Raw genomic sequence first — 14,665 nt, forward strand, 5'->3', positions numbered from 1 at the left:
ATGTCTACATTGCAATTAGACACCCCCGGGCCCGAAAGTCTACACCACAATTAAACAGCTCTTCGCCTGAGCCCCACAAGTCCAGGTCAGCTGGTATGGGCCAACAACATGTGTCTAATAGCAGTGTAAACACACCCCCAAGGGCTTGTCTAGATTAGGAAAATTTCACCAATGTAACTACATATATGTAGTTACACCACTGCAATCCCCCAATATAAACAATCCACACTGGTGCAAAAGAGGGCTTGCAAGATGGTAGCTTTTTAGAGGAGGAGTTATACAGGTGGAGAGTATGTACATTAGGGGTTTTCATCAGCATAACTACATCAATGTAGTCAAATATCACTAGAGCCTGGGCTACTCCCAAACTTGCAGTGGTTTCTAACTAAAGGTGTGATGATGTACCAATTTACCTACGAGAACTGATGCAACTCTGCGTTTGGACACTTGCATCAGTTGCCCCCAGGACAAGCTAAACTGATGCAAGACAGATTAAAATTAATGAATGAATGTTTATACACAGCTGCAATGGTTTATCTAAAACAGTGCAATATCACATCTTCTGTTAAATTGGTGTGGCTTGTGTAGACAAGTCCTAAAATTCTCAATCTCATTAGACCAGCTGTAAGATTACTGAATTTTATAAAGTGAAATTTATCATCATGCCATTACTGAAAGAGATGCAATGAAGAGCTGTTAAGATGAAGCTGCAGTTTAATATATTCAGACTTCTTGCATGAGAAAACATCATCTATAATTCTCTCAAAATTAGAAATCCATTTTTAAATGTTCTGTTTAACATTACTTAAGACTGTTCACACCAGACCCAGAGATTTTCCCTAAAAGGGGATCTAGAATATCTTCTTACTGACCACACAGATGTCATAACTGCATTACATTTCTCCTTCTTTATATCTATGTCACATAGTTTACAAGGTGTTCAATACCTTGCAGAACAACAGAAGTGAAGTTTAGGTACAGTGGGTATAAACAGTCAGCAGTGTTATAGAAAACAAAATGTACACATTAGATTCTGCTTAGAGAACAATTTAATGCATGCTTAAAGAAGGGCAAACCCAATGTGAAGAAACCCAATCACATGATAGAACTACTATATATGCCCAGTGCAACTGCTAGCACTTCAAATTTTATGCAGTCTGAAGAACTAGGCTCGCAGACTTTCTGCTACATTTTAAGATGTCCCCAAGTACACACACACAAATTACAAAAATAATTTAATTTCTGTGATCTTTATTGACCCTTGCATTATACCTATGCATATGAACACTTTCTGATGATCTCCCACTTTATTGCCGTATTGGTAGCTGAAATACATTAGCTATGTTTCTTTAAGAAAGGAAATATAAAACTGTTACAAACTGACATCAGTACTATGTGTTCACACACACACACACACACACACACACAAAAAGTGCTATATAAAAGATCAAGAACTGATCCAGACACTTCACAAGTATAACTCAAGGACCATTTACAAACTGTTGGAGCTTTCAAGAGGCAATGGCACTTGATTACATTGTGAGAAACAGAAGAACTGTCATCATTTTACCAGAGGCATGGTGCAATGAATTGTTAGTAATGCCACCAGGCTCTACTAAACAGTGTTTATCAACTATGGTAGTGCAACTGCAAGGGAAATTAAGGTTAACTAAAAAACCCACCTTTCCATTTTAAAAGAATTTTTCTGGTTAACTTTTTTTTTAACGGTTTATTTAGTGCCAAAGTCTCGCAACCTCTTACAAGTGAAGAGTCCACTCAAGAGAAATGTTGAAATAGCTCCATTACCGGCACCAGAAAAACTTAGGTTAAGTGCAATATTATAATGTCAAGTTCTTATCAAAAGACATTTTCTCAAAATAATATTAAAATTTTCTTAAGTATCTTGCCTCAGACACTGCTTACCCCATACTTATGTCAGAGACATACTGGCCTCAAATGAAAAAAAGTTTTCTATTACTGGTACAGATTTATTTCTGAAACTAACATTTTTCTCTAGCAAATGATTGTCATTTTATATTCAAGACAAAATGTTGATCTTTGCAGTGAATCATGGTATCTGAAGATTCATCTGCATTTACATATATATTTTATATTATATATAAAAATACTCATATCTAAACCATAAATTAACAATTTTTTTCTTTTAAATCTTATGCTTTTGGCAAATTGGCCTTCTGTGTCTCTGTTTAGTTATTTAATCAAAGGTTGCCTTCACCAACCATCATCTGTTACAATCATCCTCAGTAAGTCTCAAATTGGGTAGTTTTTCGTAACAAAATAAAAAGACAGGTCAGTGATTACACCTTCCGAACACCAGACAATTTTCTGACTAACTTCTGCTTCAGAAATTTCAAAGTTAAACCCCATATTGTCTTGTAAATCTGACTTGCCTACTAAATTTTAAAAGTGTATTCTTTCCCAACTAGCTCATTTCAATTTTAAGTCATTCTTATAGTAATAGATGACACTGGGAAGGTGTCAGTGGTTCCATTTAAACTTCAGTTTATTTCAGATGATTTCTATATGCCACCCACAACACTACCACTACATAATCTCAAATGGTAGAACTGACTCTCTGTGGATTTCTGTGTTGAAAAGGGTAAATTCCTCATTTCACTGCATCAAGATTCAAATGCACATTTCCAGTGCATTAAACTATGTCTTAATAGCTTTAAGAGCACACAAAATAGTACATAATCATTAAAATGATAATTAAGCTGAGAGCGTTGAAAAACTGCACTTTACTTCTTTAAATAGGAACCACATCATTTAACAATTTATCTTAGAGAGCATCAGACTTTCCCTGGCAAAATTATGCTATAGGCTGGCAGGTATAGTGTATCTAAGTTATTCATTTATTTCATTCACTGCCAAGAGTCATTTGTTTTCTAGTTCTAAAATAATGTGAGAACAGATAACTAGAGAACTGGCGATTACATCGCATCAAAAATACATACCTGATGTGTAATTATCAATTTGTGGACTGAAACAAGACAAAATCCTCCCTCTCCTGCCTACCAAGGAAACAAATTACTTATTTCTGCCCTTGGTAAAGCAAACTATACTAAACTGTATAGTAAATACGATGAAGAGCTGTCACTTCACAAAATACGTACAACTACCATTTCCAAGGAGAATGATTTCAGAAGAGCAGCCGTGTTAGTCTGTATTCACAAAAAGAAAAGGAGGACTTGTGGCACCTTAGAGACTAACATTTATTTGAGCATAAGCTTTCGTGAGCTACAGCTCACTTCATCGGATGCAACACTGAAAATAAATAACTTTAAAAAGTTATTCAGAAGTGACCACAGCAGTGCTGGAGATTTTCATTTCAGCTGATCAAAATTCATGTACTTTTTTGTTATAGAGAGTATGGGATACTGCATGCAGTATTTTGGGCCCAATCCTGTAATACTGATGTCAGTAACTCCCATCAGTTTCAATAGGAGATGCATAGACTTAGGACTGCAGGATTGGGCCTTTCTATATATTGATAAATTCAATTTTTTTCTTTTACTCCCCAAGACAATTTCATTTTATAATTACAAACAGCAGCCATCTGACACATTTTCCACTCTCTGAAAGCCAAGGCTGTAAGATATTTCAAGATTTCAAAATATATGTAGGTTATAAAATTTATTTATGTAAGCATTCAGATATGTTTAGATGTAAAAGATATTTAGATTTCACTATAAGCTTCAACAAATATATATTACTAAACCTGGACAATACATATGATTCAGAATCTGCGTGGGCACAATTTAAAACTGAAATGTAAACATGAAAAAATTCTGTAAGGAAAAAATAAACAATTTAAAGCTTTATAGGAGACAAGATGTGTTAAATTTAAATAAACCAAAAGTAGTACCATAATCGGAAAGCCAGCTTCAGAGTGTAAAAAAAGAGAGGGATGTAGGACAAATGAGGAAATTTGGATACGCTGAGGTACAAATAGGAGGTTTCCATAATAGGGCATTTACTATCTTTCCATGGCGAACCCTTCAAATACAAAATCAAACCAAAATCACTTGTCACATAATTGAAATTTTACATGTAATAAAGGCAACGCAATACTCAGTTATGGCCTGTCAAATATTTACCTCACTAACATTATCTACAGAAGATTTGGCCATTTTGTACACACTGACGCCTTATACAGGTTTAAAGGGTTTCAGTACAAAAATGACACTATATACAAATCTGTATACCAATCAAACAGAACGTTTTTCTATTTCCCAAAGGAGTTATCTTAAAGCAAAATACCTGAGATTTCACAATATCTTCAGTGTCCTTATCACACACGTAAATATACATTGCAGATTTCATAAAAAGACACTTCTCCCTTAAATATGTGCATTATGGTTAAAAAAATCTATAGCTTTAAGGAGCTGAAAAACAACACCCCATCTGAGAGACTTCATTTTTGCTGTTGCACATTCAGGAATGTCCTTTCACTGAAGAGCACTCCATTTATTGAGCAGTAGATCAACATTAGAGAGCACTTTCCTCAATGCAGACACAACAGGGTGGCCTGTTGATTTTGAAAAACTCAAAATCAATAGTTCAGTGAGACGAAGTACTTCCTCCAGTTAGTGAATATCTGGAGAAGAAAAGAAATGGTTATTTTTGGTCACTTTCAAACTCTTGTTACAGAACAAATAATGATTAAAAAGTCATTAAATTGTGCTGTAAGTAGGAACTTGAAGCTTTGTTCCTTTCCGAATCATACTTAGCATAACTGAAACACTGACTAAAAAAAATAACCAAGCTACAGACCTGAATATCATATAAATAAGACATTGCGAGTGCATAACTATGGTTTTGTTCACCAGAATGGCATGGCTCTGTTCAACAGAATGACAACAATCAAACCTCAAATGTCTTTTAATGCGTACACATTCATTTAATAAATCCTGTGTGTTTTCATTCAAAACCCATACTTTGGGAAACCTGGTATCTCAGCCACCTCAAAGTGTTCTGGGGCAGGAAAACGTTTTTGAACTAAACCTGCTTCCCCCTCCCACCAAAAGAAAAAACAGCTTTCCCATTCCAAAGCTATTAATTTTGGGGGGCGGAAGAAGAAAAGTTAAATACGTTAATGACAGGTTTCAGAGTAGCAGCCGTGTTGGTCTGTATCCGTAAAAAGAAAAGGTGGACTTGTGGCACCTTAGAGACTAACACATTTATTAGAGCATAAGCTTTCGTGACCTACAGCTCACTTCATCGGATGCATACAGTGGAAAATACAGTGGGGAGATTTTATATACACAGAGAACATGAAACAATGGGTGTTACCATACACACTGAAATGAGAGTGATCAAGAAAGGTAAGCTATTACCAGCAGGAGAGAGGGATGGGGGGGAACCTTCTGTAGTGATAATCAAGGTGGGCCATTTCCAGCACTTTACAAGAACAGTAGGAGAGGAAATAAACAAGGGGAAATAGTTGTACTTTGTGTAATGACACATACACTCCCAGTCTTTATTCAAGCCTAAGTTAATTATATCCAGTTTTCAAATTAATTCCAATTCAGCAGTCTCTCGTTGGAGTCTGTTTTTGAAGTTTTTTTGTTGAAGAATTGCCACTTTTAGGTCTGTAATCAAGTGACCAAAGAGATTGAAGTGTTCTCCGACTGGTTTTTGAATGTTATAATTCTTGATGTCTGATTTGTGTCCATTGATTCTTTTACATAGAGACTGTACAGCATGTACATGGCAGAGGGGCATTGCTGGCACATGATGGCATATATCACATTGGTAGATATGCAGGTGAACGAGCCTCTGATAGCATGGCTGATGTGATTAGGCCCTATGATGGTGTCACAAGTATTCCTTTTCTTAATACATTAAGTTTCACTAAATTTTAAAGAATATTAGAGACCAGAATATGCTCTTTCTGATCACTCCACCAGAACCCATGTTTAAGAATTTCTACTGTTCCTCGGTGCTCACCACAACTCGCTAGGGCAAGGTATTATACTTTATAAAATCTTGTTAATGGCAAGAATTATTGAGATCACCAGTGAAAAGATAATTTTAGACATTAAAATGTGTAAAGAAAAGAACTTGATACTATAAAAGATGTGATCAAATGGCAACAGTATTTAATATGGAAAGTATACTGAAGTGTGCACAAATAAATGATATTTCATCTTCATAGCTGTGTTCGAGAGGAATATCTGAAATTAGTAACTTGGATGTGAAAAGCACCTGTGGGTTATAGTGGATCACAAACTGAATATGAATCAACAAATACAATGCATTTGCAAAAAATGCTAGTATCGTTCTGGGGCGCATTAACTAACAGGAGTGCAATACATAAGACATGGAAGGTTATTGTCCCACTCTACTCAGCACTGGTGACACCTCAGCTGGAGTACACTGTCCAGTTTTGAGCACCATACTTTGTCAATATCTTTCTTACACTGGAAAGCTCAGAGGAGAGCAACAAAAATTATCAAAGGTTTAGAAAACCTGGTTTCTAAGGACTATTATACAGTGACCAATTCTTCTCCATGTCCACTGAAGGTAGGACAAGAAGTAATTGTCTTAAACTGCAGCAGGGAACATTTAGATTAGATAACAGGAAAATCGTTCTAGCTACAAGGATAGTTAAGCACTGGAATACGCTTCCAAAGGGAGGTTGTGGGATCCCTGTCACAGGGAGGTTTTAAGAACAGGTTAGACAAACACCTGTCAGAGATTGTCTAGGTATATTTGATCCTACCTCAGCATGGGGAGCTGGACTAAATGACCTCTCAAGGTCCTTTGCAGTCCTACATTTCTATGATTATCTGAAACTGACAAAAAAGATGAATATGCCTGAAAAATCCTGTTATTCAAATGCAAAGACGTTTTTCTGATGGGAGTCTAGTTTTAAAGTCTTGAAATAATTTTTTGTAAAGACTTTTTGGTCAACCTCTCAGGCTCACTCAGCTTCAAACTGGTAAGAGAGCATGGATAGCAGATTATCCTACACAGAGGGGGCTAAAAATTATGCTAAGGTTCTGATAAAGCTTTTCAACTTCTCTTATGACAGCAGGGGCACACAAGTGGTCAACTTAATGAAAATTACTTTAAAATGTATGGCATTAAAAATTGAAAATGTATTTAAAAGAAAGAAGAACTGGTTTTATGTTTTATGAATATAAATTATTTTAAACTACAAAATCATTGTGTTAATTACAATATCATTAAATGAGTAATAATACAATGAATTTCTTTGAAGTAATTTACACAGCACCATAAAATTAAATAGCAATGTACAAATGCAGGTAAAGACAGTCCCTAATCCAAAGAGTTTACAATCACAGTAAGATAAGAAAAAAGACAAGACCCTGAACAACAGATAAAGTATTATTAAGTAAAGTAAGATAAAGCAAGTATTATTGATGAGAAGAGGGATTGCCTGAGGGTGTGAGTTTAACAGAGGGATTCAGATGAGGAGTTAGAGAGTTGGTTAAGGGATATGTATTAAATAGGGCTGTCGATTAATCACAGATAACTTACGTGATTAACTAAAAAAAATTAATTGTAATTAATCGCCATTTTAATCGGACTGTTAAACAACAGAATACCAATTGAAATTTATTGAATATTTTGGATGTTTTTCTACATTTTCAAATATTTTGATTTCTATTACAACAAGAATACAAAGTGTATAGTGCTCACTTTATATTATATTTGATTATAAATATTTGCACTGTAAAAATGATAAACAAAAGAAACTTTATTTTTCAGTTCACCTCACACAAGTACTCTAGTGCAATCTCTTTATCATGAAAGCGCAATTTACAACTGTAGAATTTTTTTTTGTTATATAATTGCACTCCAAAACAAACAATCTAAAACTTTAGAGCCTACAAGTCCACTCAGTCCTACTTCTTGATTAGCCAATCGCTAACACGAAAAACTTTGTTTACATTTACAGGAGATAATGCTGCCCACTTCTTAATTACAATGTCACCTGAAAGTGAGAACAGGGGTTCGCATGACACTGTTGTAAGATATTTACATGCCAGATGAGCTAAAGATTCATACGCCTATTAATGCTTCGGCAACCGTTCCAGAGGAAATGCTTCCATGCTGATGACGCTCATTTAAAAAATAATGCATTAATTAAATTTGTGACTGAACTCCTTGGGGGAGAATTGTATGCCTCCTGCTCTGTTTTACCCGCATTCTGCCATATATTTCATATTATAGCAGTCTCGGATGATGACTCAGCACATGTTGTTCATTTTAAGAACACTTCCATTGCAAATCTGACAAAATGCGAAGAAGGTACCAGTGTGAAATTTCTAAAGATAGCTACAGCACTTGGTCCAAGATTTAAGAATTTGAAGTGCCTTCCAAAATCTGAGAAGAATGAGGTGTGGAGCATGCTTTCAGAAGTCTTAAAAGAGCAACACTCAGATGCGAAAACTACAGAACCCAAACAACCAAAAAAGAAAATCAACCTTCTGCTAGTGGCATCTGACTCAGATGATAAAAATGAACATGCGTCGGTACACACTGCTTTTGACAGTTAAAGAGCAGAACCCGTCATCAGCATGGACGCATGTCCTCTGGAATGATGGCTGAAGCATGAATCTTTACTGTATCTGGCATGTAGATATCTTGCAACGCCGGCTACAACAGTGCCATGCAAATGCCTGTTCTCATTTTCAGGTAACATTGTAAACAAGAAGCGGGCAGCATTATCTTCTGCAAATGTAAACAAACTTGTCTGTCTGAGGGACTGGCTAAACAAGAAGTAGGACTGATTGGATTTGTAAGCTCTAAAGTTTTACATAGTATTATTTTTGAATGCAGGTTTTTTTGTACATAATTCTACATTTGTAGTTCAACTTTCATGATAAAGAGATTGCACTACAGTACTTGTATTAGGTGAACTAAAAAATACTATTTTTTGTTTTTAGTGCAAATATTTATAATCAAAAATAAATATTAACAGAGCACTGTACCACTTTGTATTCAGTATTGTAATTAAAATCAATATATTTGAAAATGTAGAAAACATCCAAAAATATTTAAATCAAAGGTATTCTATTATTGTTTAACAGTGCAATTAATCACAATTATTTTTTTTATTCACGATTAATTTTTTTAATCGCTTGACAGCCCTAGTATTATATATTAATTCTTTATACTTGTTTCTTACAATTATAGACAAACCTATTACAATTCAAATTCTTCCTGTACGGAAATTTGGCTTATGTCAATACAGTACAAAAACTGATTAACTGATATACATATTTAGCTGTGAAATATACATTTTTCCAGGGGTTTTTATACACAGCATTTCCTACTGTTTGAAATATTCTGATAGAGGATTGGTTTCTGTATGGCTCATCTGCTGCTGCATTGCACAGGCATAAGAGATCATGCTCAGCAACATCATTTGTCCTTAATAGCCATTTAATATGGCTTTTTTTTTTAAGGTGTTTTTGTTCTTTCTCTAGACAAGTTTACTACTAATAAACTTGAACTGCATGAAACAGATTTACACTGGACTTTATAAAGCAATTTCATATTTTACCTAATTTGTGGTTGTTTTTAATTTTACTAGTAAATATACAGTGGTTGGTCCTACAGAAACTCTCTGAAACAACATGTATAATTCATCCCGTTACAGCCATCGATGTTCAGTTACTATCAATATATTTGGGGATTTCTGTAAAATACTCAAAACTTAATTTTAGTTTAAGTGGCCTTTTAAAATTATGTAGGACTTTATTTAGAAAGAAATAATCAATTTCAATATACAAATTTAAATTCAGCCATACTTCCTCAAACCATGCTTCACATCTAGAAATATTTACGGTTTGTTCATTAAACTCCACTTAAGATGGAACTCAAGATATATTGCCAAAACAGATGTGTATTATAACTGTGGGTTACAGGCATTGGGATTATTTTTAAAAAAAGTATATTATTATACAAACACAGTAAGGGCTCAATTTGCATACCCTTAATCACAAGTGGTCTTTAACTTTAATGAGATTGCTTACACAAGTAAGGACTATTTACATGAGCACCGAGGTCCTAAATACAAGAGTATCTACATTAAGGCAGAAGAATTGAAAAAAATGAGGCAAAAAATATGGAGATCCAAAAATCAAGAGAACCATAGTTATTCATATCTACAGCTTTCTTCTTTTATGTTAAGATGGAAGACTTTTTGAAAATTTGTTGATATGCTTATACAATCTCTGTAATGCAAGACTGTTCCAGCAACAGTTTGAGGACAATAAACCTTGACACACTGTCTTAACCTCAATGAGCATTTTCCATGTGATGAAAGGGGAAAAATTTTATTAGGGTAAACATATTGGACAATGCTAATGAACATTATTGTGCACTCTGCATAGTATTTTTTTAAATTGCTTTCAACTATTATCTTGGGTTTTTTTAAGTTTTTTTAAATATTGGCGAAGTGAACACAATTCATTAGACCACTTTGAAATGTATTTCTTTTGGGCACTAGTTATTTTAGCAGCTAAAGAGATTTAGCTTGAACTTTTCCAAAATTTCACTTTTGGACAGAGCTCAAAGGTGGAAAGCGAATGTTTCATAAGTTCACAACCAGAAAAGAAGAGGGTTTTAAAATGCAAACAGTTTTTACCTTTAACTACAGTGGGTAGAAACAGCACTTTCTATTTTATTTTCATGTAATACTTAATACACCCCCAACACACATTTTCATTGACCTAGAATCTTGAAATTTGGAACCCGCATTCATTGTAGGCTAATGAGTAAAGGAAATTTCCAAATTTAATATTTGATCTCTTCCTTTTCTACCAGGAGAGATCAGAGGTCATTAGTCATGAACGTAAACTATTCAAGTACTCTTTTTAAAATACATATATATATATATACACACACACACATACACCCACAGCCCACTAATCAATCTCTCATAGGACTATATCCCACATTACAAATCTCTGAGCAGTTTCGTATACCGACCATTTAAAAAGAAAAAGTTAATTTTTATGTAACTCATGGTAGTGTTCTTTTTCTGGTTTGGCTTTGCAGACAATACATTCAACATACAGTATGCAGTGTGTGTAATATAATGAAGTATATATAATGAAGACAGGAAAAAGAAATTTAAGTTCCTGATAGGCTGAGAATTTGTTCTATTAAACAATTAAATTTTCATAAACTAAGTAAAAGCACATCAGAAAATATTTTATCTTTATAAATACAGAAATATCAGTATGTACTTGTATTTTACAAAATACTTGGCAAATATTAAAGGAAGTCTTGCAATTTGATGTAAGTCATAATGCAAAAGTATTTTTATTGTTACCTCTGAAGCCTCTGTACAAGCTGCGACACCATGGTATCTGAAATGCCTGGACAAGCCTCCTCAGCTAAATAAATAGCTTCTCTCAGTTCTTCTATGGACCCCATGTTGTCACCATATACCTGACTTTTCTCTTTCAACTAAAAAAATGACAAAACTACATTAACAATGTATTTAACAGACAAATTTGAACATGTAATATGTGTTAATTTCTATGTTTCCACAGAACTAGAATCCTGAGAATTAGTACATTCATTTTTTTAAAAAAATTATCATAAAAAGTCTACCTGTAGAAACACACTATTTGTAATTCGAGATTTTTATCACAGGTCACTAACCAAGCAGTCTAAGCCTTCACAAAAATAAGGTGATCATGTGGGATGTGAAACCCCGAAACCAAGGATCATCTGAGGTCAGCAGCAATTCTATTTTACTATTTTAGAAAGGTGCTGTTGCGTACAAAGTAAGATTCAGTCACTGCCCTGAATTATTTACTGCTACTAATTTTGTACTACACTTTGTACTTTCATAGCACCTTCCATGTGAGGATTTCACATCACTTTAAAATGTTAGTTCACTGAGTGTCTGTTACACTATAACTTTGAACATTGCAGCTGACCAATTCTAAAATTTCAGTGAATGTTCTAGGTCTCAAGGGACAGAATCCTATTTATTTTGGTGCAAATCAGAACACTGGAAAAAGCCTAAGTCAGAGGAAAATCAGGTCCCCCACACTCCCTGATGCTGTAGGAATGGAATCTGCTGCTGCCTACACATGAGAAGAACAGCTTAACTTGCTGCATTGGTAGTGTCTGTAGCTTGGATTCTAATGGAAATCAGAGAATCTTACAGGCAGAGTGTATAAGGGGGTAAATGGGGATAAGAGTGGACTAGCAGGGAACACGTGAGGAAGAAGTGGAAGCAGGAGGGACGAGAGAGATGGGGCAGTGGTGATAGGGGGAAGCAAGGACCCAGAGGGGAGTGAGGAAGTGGACTTGCTCTTAGGGGGAAGAGAGGATAGCTAAGCAGAGACCCACAAGGAAATCAAGGGGTGAGGAGTGGTGATGATGGGGGAAGCAGGGAGCCACATGTGTGGCTGTGAAGCAGGAAACCAGAATAGGGAGCGTGGAAATTGGGGAGGGGGAAAAAGCAGGGCCCCAGAGGGAGAGTAGAAATGGGATGGGGAAACTGCAGTTCTGGGAAAGAGGGGACACACACACTGCCCCTGCCATGAGAGAAATGGGATAAAACACAATCCATAACATGGCGGGGGGAGGAGAGATGGGAACAGACAGAACCCCTGGCATGAGAGATGAGGTGAGGGGAGCAGCAGGGAGCCCCTGATATAGAGGGGCATAGGAAGGTGGCACACAGGGAACTTGTAGTGGGGAACAGAAGAATGGAATGGTGTGTGCAATTCACTCAGCGTACATAAGCGTCCAACCCCCTAATAACCCAACACCCCCATGAGGAAGGAAAATGCTATTCACCATTTTACAGACAAGGAGGCTATGTCGACTCTCCACTGAGTCTGAATAATCTCTGGTGCAGAGACCACTCTTCTGGGTAAGTATCTGTTTACTGTGTTCAATACGCTTTCTATGTGGCATGGAAGCCTTCCAGGAGCCTCCTCAAGAACAGGGCTCCTTTGATTAGGAAAATACTTTTGGTGCTCTCTGTTTTTTCCACCCACAGGGGAAGCACAGTTGTAAAGACTGAAACATGGTAGGGTAGGAAAGGACTGCTCAAATACAGTTCTATAGGTATTTTTTAAGTAATTGACTCTACATCATGTCTGTATTCCCCTTCATATGTAAATATACTTATAAAAAAATTAAAGAACCATTCCACCGAATATCTGCATAAAATAGTTTGTTAGATTCCAGTACAAGTTCAGCATTTATACTTCAAGGCTTTGAAACTTTTAAACTCTCTTAGCCTAGTCCACCAAGCAGAAGCTGGGGAGAAGTGAGGAGCTGAATGCAGATTCGACAAAAAGTCCAATAATAGGAAAAACTGGTGTACTGCAGTCCAAGCAGCAACACACACCTCCCCTCTTTATTTGTCTCCCAGCTTTATTTTCTCTCCTCATTCTCTTCAATTAGTGTACGTTATGTGGTTGTGCTACATAAATGAGCATTGCTGTAAACAAACTAGGAAAGAAACAGAAGAAACAGATGAGACACAAAACCAGAATGCTACTGCTGGACCATAAGGAGAGTTAACCTATCAGTTACAGTATCCTTGGATATGCCATTCCCCAAAGAGACATATATAAATAGAGATATCAGAAATAACTAAGTTTTCAGAGGCAGCTTACCTCCACAAATAAAGGAGATATAATTGCAGATAAACACTGAGACAAAGGACGCCTGGGGGTATCTTTTTCCTTTAAGAGAAAAAAGAGTGACATCTGTAACAGAGTGAGTGCGATTAACATTTACATTGTAGCTTCAAAATAACCCTAACTGAGCCTGAGCTATTTGATTTCTGAAAATGCATCCTCTTTGTTTTCTGTATTTGTTTCATAAAAAACTAGTTCTGATACACTACATATAAACATAAAAATGAATATGTAAACATGCACATATATGAACTAATTCATGTAGTACATTACGTTTTAATTGCATCTATCACAGTATGTGTAAAGTGATTACATTATGTGTGGGTGTGAATTCAATATGAAGAATCATTAAAGATTAGGTTTTTGTATGACAAAAGTGCATTACAAAACAATGCTTTTCGAAGAATGTACAGTGAAACTTACTAAAAATGTGAAGGGTCTGATCCCACTCCCTATGTCTTGACACATGCAGGTACAAAATGCTAAGTCAACCATAATAAAACATTTAAAAACAACATCACACATATTTACAAAAAATCAAACTGTAAGAGTGAAAAAGTATTACAGGATGAAATCATGTTGATAAGAGAGCCGTGCAATACAAGCAAAAACTGTAATCTACATAATTTAAAAGACTTTTTGCAGATTTTTTAATCTTCAAAGGAGTATTTTAAGTGAAACAAAATTAGAAAAAATGTTGGATGACTGAACTAGATTAGGTATGTTTAGATGTATATCTGTCTAGTATTGCTTTTAGCATTAAACATTAATACAGTACCTTGTTACTTTCTTGTTCCTCTGGCTGGGCTGCTCCATTCTCTACATTCTTGGGGTCTTTTTCTCTGATTGTAAAGATCCAGTCCCCTGAATCACGGCCACCTGTGGCCTGGCCATCAGTTTCACTTTTAAAAAAAATACTAACACGTTTCAGAATTTTTCTTTTCCTACATTAGTAATATTGATTTAATAATGCCAAAATAAGCTTA

General features: G+C 35.5%; 1 protein-coding gene across 7 annotated transcripts in view; it reads right to left on the bottom strand.

Annotated features, from left to right (window-relative positions):
- Window positions 1–1,231: 1,231 nt before the first annotated feature.
- STK24 (serine/threonine kinase 24) overlaps window positions 1,232–14,665 on the bottom strand; it is a 123,596-nt gene continuing 110,162 nt past the window's right edge. For all 7 annotated transcript variants that reach the window (XM_043534928.1, XM_043534916.1, XM_037896183.2 and 4 more), the window contains 4 exons: window positions 14,458–14,581; window positions 13,656–13,724; window positions 11,339–11,475; window positions 1,232–4,621 (listed from right to left, as the gene is read on the bottom strand). In XM_043534928.1, coding sequence (XP_043390863.1) covers window positions 4,585–4,621; window positions 11,339–11,475; window positions 13,656–13,724; window positions 14,458–14,581 — 367 coding nt within the window. In that variant the 3' untranslated portion in view covers window positions 1,232–4,584. The remainder of the gene's footprint in view (window positions 4,622–11,338; window positions 11,476–13,655; window positions 13,725–14,457; window positions 14,582–14,665) is intronic.

The sequence above is a fragment of the Chelonia mydas genome, chromosome 1 (genome assembly GCF_015237465.2).
Source record: "Chelonia mydas isolate rCheMyd1 chromosome 1, rCheMyd1.pri.v2, whole genome shotgun sequence".
Classification (NCBI taxonomy): Eukaryota; Metazoa; Chordata; order Testudines; family Cheloniidae; genus Chelonia; species Chelonia mydas.